This window comes from Pseudorasbora parva, chromosome 20, assembly GCF_024679245.1.
Source record: "Pseudorasbora parva isolate DD20220531a chromosome 20, ASM2467924v1, whole genome shotgun sequence".
Classification (NCBI taxonomy): domain Eukaryota; kingdom Metazoa; phylum Chordata; class Actinopteri; order Cypriniformes; family Gobionidae; genus Pseudorasbora; species Pseudorasbora parva.
The window spans coordinates 2,781,094-2,797,304 of record NC_090191.1 but is presented as its reverse complement, the minus strand read 5'-3'; the positions used below and the strand labels follow the sequence as shown (position 1 = coordinate 2,797,304).

At 40.3% G+C, this 16,211-nt stretch overlaps 1 protein-coding gene across 2 annotated transcripts in view; it reads right to left on the bottom strand.

Annotated features, from left to right (window-relative positions):
- Positions 1–1,475: 1,475 nt before the first annotated feature.
- The window catches only part of LOC137049282 (zinc finger protein 569-like), a 51,339-nt gene continuing 36,603 nt past the window's right edge, over positions 1,476–16,211 (bottom strand). Inside the window, exons 1-2 of one of the 2 annotated variants that reach the window (XM_067427781.1) lie at positions 5,018–7,001; positions 1,481–4,497 (exon numbers count right to left, since the gene is read on the bottom strand). In XM_067427781.1, coding sequence (XP_067283882.1) covers positions 3,176–4,492 — 1,317 coding nt within the window. In that variant the 5' untranslated portion in view covers positions 4,493–4,497; positions 5,018–7,001 and the 3' untranslated portion in view covers positions 1,481–3,175. Of the gene's footprint in view, positions 4,498–5,017; positions 7,002–16,211 lie in introns of those variants that run through there. The other variant, XM_067427782.1, reaches the window with a different exon arrangement.

The following is a 16,211-nucleotide window of genomic DNA, read 5'->3' as shown; positions in this document are numbered from 1 at the left end:
CTATTAAAGAGCTCTCCAGCGTTCATGTTTTCACTCCCAGATGTCTGATCTCAATCAAGTTAAACATCTATTAAAATATTAAGCTCTGTTGACTACTGTCATGTATAGACCTATCAGGTATTACATTATATACGTTGACAGGTGACATGAATAGCACTGATTATCTTGTCATCACGGCACCTGTGGGTGGGATATGTCATCAAATAGGCTCAGCGGGAAAAAAAGTGACTGTCATGTTTTACCACCAGGGAGAAATCACGTGAGCCCCCCGCAGACCGAGTGGCACCATCCATCCCAATGGGCAAGCCAGATCAGGATAAAAGGGCAGAACTTGCTATCGCCTCGGAAGAAGTGACCAAACGTGGATCTGGATCTGACCACCTACAAGCGACAGCTGCAGGCATGCTTCAGAGACTCAGAAATGAAAATATTTTGTAGCATTATAAATGCCTTTACTGTGTTTTTTGACCAATTTAAGGCATCTTTGTGAATAAAAGTATTTCTATTTCAGATAAATGCTGTTGTTTTGATTTTTCTATTTATTAAAGAATCCTGAAATAAATTGTACACAAATATTCAGCAAATCAGCCTATTACAATGATTTCTGAAGGATCATGTGAAACTGAAGACCGGAATAAATTGCATTAAAAAAATATATCAAAATAGAAAATTATTTAAAAGGGTTAGTTCACCCAAAAATGAAATTTATGTAATTAATGACTCACCCTAATGTTGTTCCTCTCCCGTAAGACCTCCGTTCACCAGCAGAACACAGTTTAGGATATTTTATATTTTAATCCCAGAGCAAATGCAGTCTATGCCCACTTTACTGTCCATGTCCAGAAAGCTAATAAAAACATCATCAAAGTAGTCCATATGTGACATCAGTTGGTTGATTAGAATTTCTTGAAGCATCAAAAATACATGTTGGTCCAAAAATATCAAAAACTGAGTTTATTCAGCATTGTCTTCTCTTCCGTGTTCCTCCAAAAATATTCAAACGGTTCATGAATCAGTGAATTGATCAATGATTCGGGTCGCCAATGTCACGTGATTTCAGCCGTTTGACGCGATCAGAACTGCTGAAATCTGCTGGACCTCTCACTGTTTTCATATGGATTACATAAAAAGAGAATATTTTTTTATATAAATGACATAAAATACTCAGTCATTTTTGGCCTCAAAAACATAAACAATGTCTTTACAAACCTTAAAGTGTCTACTTTTTAAATACTTTTTTAAAAAGTTGGGCTTTTCGCTAAATAAAGAAAACAAACAATATATGCATTCTCCAGTCTGTCTCCATGTGAAGTCCTTTCTGAAATGCGCGCAAAGATATTCTCAGAACTCAGAGAAAACTTGCCACACAGACATGACAGATATCTCTTTATAAAGCTTAGAATGTCTACTTAAAAAATAAAGTTGTTTTACACCGTCATGAGGAAAAATACAGCAAATCAGGCACATTCTTTGGGTCCAGAGGGTTAAAAAGAAGAGGGTTGTGTTTGTCATATTTAATTTTATTACAGTGAACATACATGCACATATTCACATATTGCCTGAACCACATATTAACTTTTTCCCCAACAACATTAAACATTTTTTTAAAGTTGCCAGTCACCACAAGGGTTTTTGATCATTTTCACAAAAATATGATGTCCCATAGAATATTTTGTTGTATGAATATCTGAGCATGCAATATGAAGATTAAGAGTTTTCTACTTAAAAAAAAGAAAATTCTAGTTTCATGCATTCCTGTTGATCAACACCTGTTGGTAATTTTCATAAAAATAAAAAAAAAGTTGAACAAAAAGTTGGGGGGAAAAAAATCAAGTTTTTGTCAAAGACTACTGTTAGGGGTTACAGTTTTGACCCATAGACCAGATATGCGAAATGAAGACCAGGAGTCAGGATGTTCAATCATCGGAGAGAATTTTACTGAAGAATAGTTTGCAGTTTCATCGGTAGAGTCAGCTTCAGAGTCTCTCAGGGTGGTGTCAGGCCAGACTCTGCTCTACACAAAATTACCACACCAGTTATACCAATTTCAAGGGCATGATTTACATCATTACAAACACGTGGAATATTACTGATTGGCATAAAGTCTAAACAATGTGTCACACGAGAATAGATAGGAGATGTTGTTGTTGTTGATCAGGATGTATACATCAGACAATCCCAAGATTGGGGTAGTGTTGACTTCAGGGGAGTCCTAGAAAGACGCCAAGAGGTCTAGGGTGTGAGAAAAGCGGTCCAATCCAGTCCATAGACCTGCACAGAACATGTAACACACACACACACACACACAAGACTCTAGGGCACATCTCTCCTCCAAGGTTAGCGCAGCAGTGAGCTTATCAACAGGACAAGATATCAACACCACATGACAAACACATCTCCATAAAGAAAAGTATGACTAATGTCATCTACCTCATTCTATAAAGAAATATAAAGAAATATAAAGACAAAAATGTACTTCTATCAATGGGAAAAATCACACTATATAAATGGGAAGAAATCATTATTGGGAGACTCAAATCCTCCCACCCCTTCCTGTCCTGGGGTTACTAACAACAGGCAGGATTCACCTCTTGGAGTTCTAACTTTCTCTCCAAGGCCCTGTTGGTCAGGACCCAGAGATAGAGGTCAGGCTATCTATGTCAGGGCACATAGATAGGGGTCAGACTGTCTTTGTCAGACCGTCTCTGGAAAGCAAATTAGACACCATACAGCAGACATAGAGTCAAAATCATATTAAATAATAGTTAAATGTATTAATGATCAAATAAAATTGATTGTCAGTAATTCATTATTTTGAAAGGATAATAACTGATTATTTAATTCATGAGGTTATTAAAAATCATTCAAAAGGATAAGATGCATATGATGAAGATGCATATGATGAAGAGGCAAGGGTGTCGGCCCACTCCCCCCTTCACTACATTCAGATCCGATTCAGAGCGATGATCAAACACAGATGGAGTAGATGGAGTCCTTCAACACCCCTAATTCTTCACAGTCCCAGAGCTCGTCCTGGGTCCACATTTCATTCAGTAACATTATGGGCTGTTTTGATTTATATGATGATCATGTTATTTAGCATATGCATCTGCTTACATATGATCGCTTGTTTAACTCCGTCTTCCTCGTGTGTTTTGATCAGAAGATTCTGTACTCATTTAGAAGAAGGCTTCTCTCCAGTGTGAACTCTCATGTGGGATTTAAGATGCCCTATTTGAGTGAAATTCTTTCCACACTCTTGGCAGGTGTAAGGCTTCTCTCCAGTGTGAACTCTCATGTGTTCCTCAAGGTTTCCTTTTCGAGTGAAACTTTTTCCACACTCTTGGCAGGTGTAAGGCTTCACTCCAGTGTGAACTCTCATGTGGGATTTAAGATGCCCTATTTGAGTGAAATTCTTTCCACACTCTTGGCAGGTGTAAGGCTTCTCTCCAGTGTGAACTCTCATGTGTTCCTCAAGGTTTCCTTTTCGATTGAAACTCTTTCCACACTGTTGGCAGGTGAAAGGCTTCACTCCAGTGTGAATTCTCGAGTGGACTCTGAGAGTCCCTTTATAAGTGAAACTCTTTCCACACTGTTGGCAGGTGAAAGGCTTCACTCCAGTGTGAATTCTCGAGTGGACTCTGAGACTCCCTTTATGAGTGAAATTCCTTCCACACTCTTGGCAGGTGTAAGGCTTCACTCCAGTGTGAATTCTCATATGGGTTTTAAGATGCCCTTTGTGATTGAAATTCCTTCCACACTCTTGGCAGGTGTAAGGCTTCACTCCAGTGTGAATTCTCATATGGGTTTTAAGATGCCCTTTGTGATTGAAATTCTTTCCACACTCTTGGCAGTTGTAAGGCTTGTCCCCAGAGTGAATTCTCATATGGACTTCAAGATATCTTTTTGTACTAAAACTCTTTCCACACTGTGGGCAGGTGAAAGGCTTCTCTCCAGTGTGAACTCTAATGTGAAATTTAAGACTCTCTTTATGAGTGAAAATCTTTCCACACTCTTGGCAGGTGTACGGCTTCTCTCCAGTGTGAACTCTCATGTGGATTTTAAGATGCCCTAATTGAGTGAAATTCTTTCCACACTCTTGGCAGGTGTAAGGCTTCTCTCCAGAGTGAACTCTCATATGGGCTTCAAGATATCCTTTTCTATTAAAACTCTTTCCACACTGCTGGCAGGTATAAGGCTTCCTCACAGTGTGAATACGTGTGTGTTTTTTATGGTTTTCTTTTTTAATAAAGCTCTTTCCACACTCTTGGCGGGTGAACGGCTTCTCTCCAGTGTGAACCCTCATGTGGACTTTAGGGTGTCGCTTTTTAATTAAACTCTTTCCTGGCTTTTGAGTAATTTTTTGTGAGGAAATCTTTTCAGTCTGTGAGCAACTAAAAGATTTTTCTCCTGTTATGAAATCATGATGTTGCCCATGCATTTCTTTCTCTTCCATTTCATTTAGTTCTTGACTCTCCACTTTCAGTGCCATTAGATCTAAAAGAGACATAAAAACAGTTTAATGGCACAAAACAACAGACATCAAGATATTAAAACATTTAAGGCATCAAAACCAAAAACATGTTTGCCAGATGCTATACAAACTAAGCTACAGAAAGAAACTTTTTTCAATATTTGTAACCATTTCCGTTCTTTAGGACAATTTCCAAACTCTTCATGTTTGGAGTCAAAGTGTTTAGGACACTGCCACAGGTGTTATTGAAGTGGTTTGGAATATAGGGCTGTGCAGTTTGGGGAATTAAAGGAGTACAACAAGCCTGCAGACCCCTTCACTACCTTTTAGTCTAGCAGATGCAGTTTGCCCTTCTATCAAAAAGATGGTTAACTGCTTGCTGCTTAAATGAATTTAGTGCTGCCTAAAGAATGAAAAGATATTAACAGATTTCAACATTTATTATGATTTATTTTTAAATACCCAGTAATAATTAAACAGTAATAATTAAACAGTATCACTTTTCTCTAGTGCAAACTATTTCCTGTAAAATAATGACCATACCTTTCTGAAAACAAGCTCTTCAAGTGACACTTATCGTACTCTCCAGATGGTGTTCCAAGTGACTAAACTGTGCAAACTAAGTTTACTTCCAGCGATCTCCCTTCTCCAGACTATCTGAGTTTTCCAGATAGTTGCAACAAGGTTTATGCTTCTTGACTGATCCCTCTCCATCCACACTCTCCTGTGACTGTAAGATTCTTAAGATTGGACTGCTTATTTTCTTCCTCACGCCAACCGTTTGCAAAATTCTCAATACTTACCTGCATTCATTTGATTTACTTAAGTGTTGTCAATAAATCACCCTTGCACTGCATTTTTTCGGTCTCTGAGTGTGCTTCTGTAACGGAAGACAGGACCCATAACAGACCACAGTGCGATGGACATGTTCCTTATCCCACAGAGCCCAGCCAATCTGCTTCTCTCTCTCTTCCAGGACCACCGCCCCATTGAGGAATATTTCATGGAGTTCCTCGGACTTGCAGACCAGGTGCCCTAGAACGATGTGACGCTCAAGATGATTCTTTGGAGCGGTTTAGACGATCCATACGTCAGACAATTACCAGCCAATGCCACCATATGCTCTTTGAAGAGGTACATTGATTACATTCTTTGTGGTTCAGTCCAAGGGATAGAACCCTCAACCATGTCACCAGTCTTCCATCGGGGAAGGAAAGCAGTTTAGAAGAGTGCAGACTTCAGGTCAAGAATATAACCTGGTGAGGGAACACCAGCTTAAAGACTTTTGTTCTGATCCGCCTCCCACTCCTAACGAGTGCCCAGTGAGGGATCGCCTCTGGCCTTCACGACCAGGACTCCACCTCAGCCCATTGAGCCATTGGTGCTACCCTGGCTCTTACCTCCCTCAGGATCACTGTGGCCCAGCAGTCCAACAGCATTCATCGACCCGCCCTCGCCTTGGGTCTTAATTTCTTTGGCTCTGCGGCAAGACCCTGGCCTCCACTAGCACCTGCATCGCCATCTTTTAGTCAGCCCCCTGAATTCATTGGTCCTCGCTGCATCAGCTCCGCCCTGGTCCCTGAGTCATCTGTCTACCCTTCACCTGAGGCCCCCTCTCTCCCGCCACAGTTAGTCTATATATGGCGCGAGTACGCACCTACTGGGAGGGGAGAGTACTGTTACAGATCCACCATGTCATTTACATTTAATCATGTAGCAGACACTTTTATCTAAAGCAACTTACAAAAAGGGGAGAGCAATAGAAGCAATGAAACAAACAAGGCCAACAACCTGCAAGTGCTGTAAAAGTCCCAGTTAATTGAGCACAGTACACAAACTTTTTTTTTTTTCAAACAAACAGAAAATTTAATGGGATGGTTAAGTGATAGTCTTTATTGATCAAGTGCAGTTGGAAAAGATATGCCTTAAGATGCTTTTTGAAAATGTCTACAGACTCGGCTGCACAAATTGAGATTGACAGGTCATTCCACCAGCTGGGAACGGTCCAGGAAAAGGCCCATGAGAGTGATTTCATGCCTCTTTGGGATGAAACCACGAGGCGTCGTTCACTCACAGAACGCAAGCTCCTGGAGGGTGTGTAAGTCTGAACAAGTGAGTCTAGGTAAATTGGTGCAGAGCCAGTGGATGCTTTGTAGGCGAGCACCAGTGCCTTGAATTTGATGCGAGCGGCCATTGGCCACCAGTGCAGTCTGATGAAGAGAGGCGTGGCGTGCGCTCTCTTCGGCTCTTTAAAGAACACTCTCGCCCCTGCATTCTGGATCAGTTACAAGGGTTTGATAGTGCATGCTGGAAGGCCAGCCAGAAGAGCATTCTGGAGAGAACAAGTGCTTTGACCAGGAGTTGTGCCTGTTTTGATAGGAAGGGTCTATTCTTTATAATGCTGTATAAAGCAAATTTGCAGGACCAAGCTGTTGCAGTAATGCAGTAGGTGAAATTTAACTGTTCATCAATCACAATTCCAAGGTTCTTGGCTGATATTCAAGATATTTGAAAATCATGGCTATCATAATCCAGTGTTCTGTATTTTGCGTACGTGAATTTTTGTTGTAGATGGCTATACATTTTTTTTTTATTGTGTGTACTCTGCTAATTAATTGAGACTTCTTACAGCTCTTACAGGTTGTTGGCCTTGTTCGTTTCGTTGCTTCTATTGCTGTCCCCTTTTTTGTAAGTCGCTTTGGATAAAAGCGTCTGCTAAATGATTAAATGTAAATGTAAATATTTTATATATATATAGTTTTTATATATATATATACACACACACACACACACTGAAGTGACAGTGGATTTCAGAATCCACCCTTCTCTTTGAATTAGGGCAGGTTTTTGAAGTTCAAAAGAAGATAATCACATGATGATTTAAAGGCCTGAAACACTGTTTGCTGAACAAGATATAACTGTGTCATGACCAACCTGCTCTTCTACACTGAAAACAGCCCCACTGATACTGTCCCACCTAAAATACAACACCATGAAACAGTTGACAACAACAAATAATTTAAGACAAGTTGGAAATCTGCAGACACAGAGAAGGGATGTCAAACGAACTTCAGCAAACTAAATATGAACTGAGTGATGAAGCACTTTTCAGATTCTGTCTGAGGGAATCCCATATAAAAATTATAAGCACACCATTATCCAGACAGGGACAAACTATCTAGGGGCCATGAAGGTTTCCCAGAGGCTAAAATAAACATGTCTACACCAGAGGTGGGTAGTAACGAATTACATTTACTTCGTTACATTTACTTGAGTACATTTTTTGGGTAACTTGTACTTTTAGAGTATATTTAAAAATGGGTACTTTTTAGGGCTGGGATAAACGATTATTTTTTAAACGATTAATCTAGCGATTATTTTTTCGATGCATCGATTAATCTAACGATTATTTTTCCCTGTCCGATTCGGTTACGATTCGATTCGATTACCGATTATCTCCCCATTAATTGCCTAATAGCAATTTATACATGTTGATTTAATTATCTGAAAAAACGAATTCCTTAACATTGCAATATAGGTTTATTGCTCTTAAAATTCCAAAGTAAGACTATACAAGAGCAATGCATTCAATAAAACCTTGAAAACATAAAGTAGGCTACACACACAGACACACACATACACACACACACACACACACACACACACACACACAAATAAATAAGTATAAACCTACAACAAAGAAACATATTATACGATTTGTCTATGTATGCAACTCAGCCTACAGGCTATGCCCATCGATTAAATATCAACAAGTTGGTTAATCAAATCCGGGGACACACTGCAAGTGTGAGCGTCTCGGCTGCGTGGCGTGTCCGTTTTTGTTTCGGCTCACATGTTAACAGGTTGGAGTTTGCACACTGCCTGTGACGCGCGGAAAACGCGTGCATGCTGGAAATAGAAGAGCGCCTATTTTTCACGCGTGTTGGGAGCGTATCCAGGCAAAATAGAATAGGAAAAGATGTTTATATATCATTTTGACACGAATACATATTATTAAATTACATTTTCATGTTTGAAAGTCTGTAGGTTTACATAAATGCAGATATAGACCAAATTGTAATAATAAAAAACGTCAATTATCGATTTTGAAATGTTGCAACTGTCAATACAGAACGAAATATTCTGTAGCCTATTTTGCAGTCAATACCATAGATATGTGGCTACTGCCGACGTTTTCTTTGCTGTATCAGTAGGCTATTTATGTTTAACATTAGGAATAGGGCTTCCCTCCGCATCAATAGCAGCAGCAGCAGCAGCGCCGCGTCAGACACGCTTCTAGTGTGCAAAGGCAGAGAAAACGCCACGCAGCCCCGTGGCTGACCCGCAACCTATGCCCGCAACAGAAACGCCACGCGCATCCGCGGCATGACAGTGAAAACAGTTACATGTAGAGTGCATTACGGGCGCCAATACTCCGTTTAAAACCGGAATAGTCCTGGGATGAAACTGCTCTCTAAGAGGATGGATACCCTCGGTCACATCAGCGCGATTAGACATTGAACATTTTAAATTTAAAACAGCTTATTATGTAGGTAACGTAGCCAATGTGTCCGATGCTTTCACTTGATGCAAACGTTTGTTTTTGTGATTAAAATACATCAAATATTACCAAAACATCTGTCTTCCTGTGTGCAGAAATTTGTTTATGTAGCCGTGACAACAAAACGCGTGCGCGCATCCCTGTGATGCTCCGTGCGCACCGCGCGCCAACCCCATAGACTGTGGCCAACCCGCAAGCCTTGCACTTCTGAAAGTCTGAGGAGCCACTCGTGTTGCTACCATAGATATACATAATAAATAATATACTTAATTACATAATATACTTTATTATGTACATCTATGGTTGCTATACTACTCTCCGGCGCCGCCATCTTTATTTTGAGTCTGACGAATCGACGCGCATATTTTGCGTCGACGTATTTTTTGCGTCGACGTCATCGATGACGTCGACGCGTTGTCCCAGCCCTAGTACTTTTACTTTTACTCAAGTACATTTCTAGTGAAAAAACTGTACTTTTACTTCGTTACATTCGGTGGTGTTCCCCCGCTACTGTCAATGGTGATAATTAATTATATATTTTAAAATAAGTTATGACTTGTTCGCAAGTCTCGCGAAACGTTGGATAGGCTGCTTCGACAAAAAACATGTCAGATTCACGCAAATCTGTTCTGGAAAAAAATAAGCTTTTAGCGCCACCCAGTGGACATTTCACTTTGAAACTGTCGCAATATGTACGTATTGGTACATTTTTTGTGGTTTGCAAAAACGTTGCCACAGGTACTGATGAGATCAGGCTAAAAACGAAACAAATTGAATAGCCTAATGTGACATCTTGCATTTATACACATATCCAGACAGACCTGCAGCGTATACATAGATTTAAAAATGGGACTGTATTTTTAAGAATGCATATACAAAGTATAAACAAAGTATGTTTTAAAACGAGCTGTGGTTAGCCCAGCACACCATTAATTTACACTGTTTAACCATTAAACACACACACACACACATATACATATCTATATATATATATATATATATATATATATATATATATATATATATTAGGAGGTGAGTGAAAGCTCTCGAAGTAGTCTGAAATTCAGGGTTTTTGGATCTTATCAATCAGATCGAACGTAACTAGTAACTAAGTACTTGAGTAGTTTTTTCATCTAATACTTTTTACTCTTACTCAAGTAACTATTACAATTGTTACTTTTACTTTTGTAAATATTTTCGTAAGTACTTGTACTTTTACTTGAGTAAAGATTTTGGCTACTCTACCCACCTCTGGTCTACACTAAAGCCACATGCTGATGTGCCATTCCACGTGATCCATGGAAATAATTGAATTGCATGCATTGGTCAATAATAATAGTTAATATTCAGAGGAATGGGATGGATTGAACGACATAATATATAGTTTAAGTGAGTGCCACAACAAAGATGGCGGATATGTCAGTCCAGTTGGGGAATACCGTATGCAAGATGCCGTATGGATTAACTAAGCTGAAAAGAGTGATGGCGGGGAGGTCAAAAAAGGGAAGTTGTTGAGCAGTTTGTTAGGCAGTCTCCTCTCTTCTGAGCAGTGTTATTGTTTTTTCGCGACGGAAAGTTGATTATGCCGGCGGCGGCTATTTAATCTGCCTCATGCATCTATTTGTGATCTCCGTGCATATGGACTATCTGGCTGTTTGTTGTGGTAATGGAGAGGAGCGATGGTATCATTAACGGAGTCCCAGTTATCATTAAGAGAGAGACAATCGTCAACTCATGTAAACACAGCGGAGTGTGAGTAACCGGATATCAAATATCAAGAGCGGCTATTACAGAACTAACTGATTTAAACGTCTCTTTTACTGCTGTAACAACAACGACTCATGAGTTTAATGTCTCGGGGAATAATTAACTCAAAAGGGATTTAATATTCAATATTCATGAATTTATGAATATGATTTGCCAGTTGTTCATTACGTATTAAAATTTTCCGATAGGGAAAATTGTTTAATTAAATACAAGTAACCCTTTACGGAATTGCTTGAAATTATCCTACTAAGTTTGTCCTGCAAATTAGTTATAGACTTTTCAAATCAATTCTCAATAAAGGGATTACTGCTTTACAAGCGCATAAGAAACATTAACTTTACTGATCAGGATAAGTTCAATATTTCAAATGGTCATACAGTTTACTTTACTAACATAGTAGCATAAGCAGTCAGGTAACGTTAGATCGCAAGTTTCATTGACTTTGTGTATGTGGCAGAATAACAGATTCAACTCATTAAATGTCTTTCGGAGGTTTAATAAACACAGACTAAAAATAACACTACAATTCACGCAGAAAGTACATACTAAATATGCATCAAGAGAGTAGAAGTATAGATATTAACGAAAGAATACATAAAAGAGAATAATGAATAGACTGAAATTAGAGAGAGATAAAAGAGAGAGAGAGAGACAAAGAGAGTGAGAGAGAGAGAGAGAGACAAAGAGAGTGAGGGAGGGTGAGAACCAACTTTCCTTCAATTCACCAGATACGACCTTCACGGAGTTAATTTATCCCAACGGGAAAATAACACACCCTCTTTACAGCAGTTGAATTTGGAAGATAATACTTGCTCTAGTTGTGGCTTCTCGCGTGTGTGCGTTTGTTCCTGCGTATCTGGTGGTTCTTTCCGAGGAAGAGAGGAAAGCGGCTGTTTGCTTTAGCTATGCTTCGTGTTCTTGAAGATCGGATTGTAGAAGAGAAGATTTTTGGAAGAGATGAGGCCTGCTTGGAGGGCCTGCATTGGTGGCCTGGCTCAAGTGCCAGCCCCCCCCCCGTGGGTGTTGGCTCCCACAGGAGAGAGAGGAGAAGTGAACAGAGCGGAGTAAGAGAACAAGAAGAGAGGAAGAGCTTGTCTTCACTGGTCTTTTAAAGTCTGGAAATAGTCCCACCCTCCAGGGTTAGACTTAACCAATGAGAGTGTTGGGATTTCCCGGCGGGAAATTCCTCCGCAGAATTTATAGCTCTTTGTTTGAAGGTTCGACTCAGTGGGTCTCTGAGTCTTCATACTATAATTAATGCAACAAACACACACTGCATTTTCTGAATAAGTGATATACATGGAAGTGTAAGTCGTGAAGTGAGCATTAATTTGATAGGAGACATGACATATATGAGGTTATCTGAACTAGTACTTTGTTAAGACACAGACAAAAAGATGCAAAATACCATACAGAAGAAACATTTTACAAAACAGTTATGTGTTTACATATAATGTCCTGGGGTGCATGTTCATCTATAGATGGTTTGTCTATAATTTGAGGCAAAAGCTCTGTGTCTTAAACTCTTTGTGTATAAGACCTCATGTGGCCGAATTCTTTTGGGGGCCATAAAACAGTCTTATCAGATGGTTTCCAGGGTGACTGAAGAATCTCCCTCTGTTGTGTTGGGGGAAGGTCTGCCATCCAGCACACAGCTTTCACAACAGATTTGTTAAATGTAACTGGCGATTGTGTGTTTGATTCGCCTGAGTCGCTACACTGCTTTAAAATAAACTAAGGAAGGCTTGATGAAACTAAATGACTCTGACCAGGGCTGGACTGGGGCTAAAATTTGGCCCGGGCAAACTCAGCCCATTCGGCCCAAGAGTTCCCTGTGAATGTTTTTGCTGTGGTTAGGGGCTTAAATTTAAGCAAATAATTAAAACTAGGACAGGGACAAATAATGATGGATATTATCAAATTTACTGCAAAGGCAACAAACTTAATATTGCACTTTTGTCACACAGAAATGCACTTGACAGTAAAGCCATGATTTTGAGCTAGGATGCAGTAAATTTACTGCTATTAAATTCTGTCATTATTTACTCATGTCATTCCAAACCTGTATGACTTTCTCTCTTCCGTGAAACACAAAAGAAAATATTTGGAAGAATGTTGACATCCAAGCCACTTTGGTGTATTGTAACCAAACAACATTATACACCATACAACACTGAATATTGTATGAACAAAACATACAAAGAAATCATATTTTTCAAGAGATAACATCTAATTTATGTAAGCCACTGATATGTCTTTCATGATGTTCTCATTGAAATAACATTTAGTTCAATTTCATTAGATGTATTAAAAAAATTCAAAAAACATTTAAAGAGAAAAAAAAAGCTTTGTGCTGTTTTGTTGAAATATAATGACATTTTAACTGAGTTTAACTCTAGGCCAGTTTCACTTAACTGTTAATGGTCGAATCAGTGCCCAGAAGCCAGCACTAAACAAAAGACAATTGAAAAACTGTATGGCATTTGCCAAGGCCCACAGCCTGCTAAAAGGATGGACGCTGGAAAAGTGGCAGAAGGTGGATTTTTCAGATGAATCTCCTGTTGAATTACACCACAGTCGCCGCAAATATTGCAGGAGACCTACTGGAGCCAGAATGGATCCGAGATTCACCCAGAAAACAGTGAAGTTTGGTGGCGGAAAAATCATGGTCTGGGGTTACATCCAGTATGGGGGTGTGCGAGAGATCTGCAGGGTGGAAGGCAACATCAATAGTCTAAAATACCAAGAAATCTTAGCTACCTCTTATATTCCCAACCATAAAAGAGGCAAAATTATACAGCAGGACGGTGCTCCATCGCATACTTCCATCTCCACATCAAAGTTCCTCAAGGCGAAGAAGATCAAGATGCTCAAGGATTGGCCAGCCCAGTCACCAGACATGAACATCATTGAGCATATGTGGGGTAGGATGAAAGAGGACGCATGGAAGACGAAACCAAAGAATATTGATGAACTCTGGGAGGCATGCAAGACTGCTTTCTTAGCTATTCCTGATGACTTCATCAATAAATTGTATGAATCCTTGCCAAACCGCATGGATGCAGTCCTTCAAGCTCATGGAAGTCATACAAGATATTAAATTTGGATCTCACAGCACCACAACTTAATTTGCTGACATATTTTTGTATTTGCAGTAAATTTGTTCCATTTCTGTATAGGCGACAAAACTTTTGTCATGCCAAAATTTGACCTTTCTGTCTTGATTAAATGATAAATATTTTTTCTGTGAAAATTATTTATTTCAGTGCATTAAACATCTTTTGGGAGGGTTTTAGCTTGTCATATGAGCTATTTCTAACACCAATTAATTAATTCAAAGTCAGGTTAATATCAGGTATTTCTAGAAAATAGATAAGGGACAAGACTTTTGTCAGGGACTGTATAATAAACTACTGAATTTTTGATTTAAAAAAATATTGTAAACAGATGTAGAAAATATGAAAACTGCAATCACTATACAAGTGATTTATATTCCGCAATATTTAGTAATAATAGCAACATTGTTAATAAATAGGCTACATTTCTTCCTAAATTGTGTAAATTGTGACCAGTTTGTAGTTGTGTGTAGGCTATTGTCATTTTTCCACTTTACCTCGTCATCTATTTTCATGGTCGCGGCTGTTTACAGCTGATCCACCACAGAAACTGTAATGTTCCTGTAACGAGGTTCTTTGATGGAAGGAAGGAGGCGGGAACCGGTGAACGTTCAACAAACTTTAATTCCAAAATAAATAAACAAACGAAAGTAAACCGCGGGCAGCCCCTCACGGACGACTGCCCACACACACACACAACAGAACGTAAACAAAACATAACATAAAATCCAGGTCTGGTCCTCTCTCGTCTTTCGCTGCTTTTGCTCCTCCTTTTATGCTCCTGTCACTCGGCCGCGAGACGAGACCTGTGTGTTGCGCAGCTGGTACTCATTACCACTCGTCAACGGCCCGCTCTCGCGGTCCCTCGCCCTGCTCGATCCTCCTCTGCCCCCTGGCGGCCGGCGGTGACTCCTCCTACTGAGGGACCGGGCAGCGAGCCCCGCACTCCCTGCTCCTCCCCTAACCGGCGGACGACAGCAGGCTCTGGCTCATGGCAAGCGCGGCGACTCCTCCGCTCCCTCTTGGACGGCAGCCATCCCAGCTCGACCCAGGGGCATGGCAGCGAGGTCTCCGTCCCACCTTCCTCACTCCAGCACCATCGCCTCGGGCAGCCCTCGCGGTCCTCATTCATCCGCGCTGCCTGACCTCCTCAGCACCACGATCCCCCTCAGCAGTGAGGGCTCTTCGACAGCATGTCCCTCCTTCCCCCCCAGGTTTTGGCACCAGTGTAACAAAGTTTGTTGATGGAAGGAAGGAGGCGGGAACCGGCGAACGTTCAACAAACTTTTTAATTTCAAAATAAATCAAACGAAAGTAAACCGCGGGCGACTGCCCCCACACACACACATAATAAAACGCGGGCAGCCCCTAACGGACGACTGCCCACCAACACATAAAACATAAACAAAACTCAAACTGCCTATGCTTGGCCGCGAGACGAGACTGGTGTGTCGCGCAGCTGGCACTCATTACCACTACTCACCGGCCCGCTGTCGCGGCCCCTCGCCCCGCTGCTTGCCACAGTTCCCATATCACAAAACACAATTCGGAGTCAAAGTGCCGTTCATCATACGCATACACACACACACACAGGTTCGTCAGCCGATAATCGCTTTCATGCGCAATGTGCTCAAATATATTTTAAAAATAAATAAAAGCTCCTAATATGGAGGGAACGTCTCTCTCGCTTTGGCCTGTATTCAATGGGCAGCTGCCCCTGCATGATGGGCCAGTCAGTGACAAATAAATAAATAAATAAATAACCCATCTGCCCCAAAGTGCGTCGGCCCACCGGGAAATTGTCCGGTATGCCAGATTAACAGTCCAGTCCATGCCTGACTCTTTCCCTTATTCTTCTTTTGAACAATTATCCTATTTCAACACTATTTAAACCATGTTGAAGAGTGTTTTGATATGATTAATGCTGGGTACCCACCAAAAGATAATCTGGCTGATTTACCTGCCTTCCGACAATCCTAGCTCTGTCCCGATCATCTTGATGGTTCTAAAGATTATCTAATCCGATTTTCCTGTGGTATGAAGTGAGTTAGGAGTGTCCGAATCTGCTCAGAAGAACCCCTGAGACGTCCCGATTTGTATAAGATTTATATTTATTTAAACCTCTTTTTATACAATGACATTAAGCAAATACAGTAAAAAACTGAAAATGTAAATTTTCACAAAAATGCTTGTATTTCAACAGCATATTGCACTAGAACAATGCACAGCAGCTTCAGTCCTGTATTGTATTGTATTGACCTCATATTGCAAAACAGTTTCACTTTCAAATAGA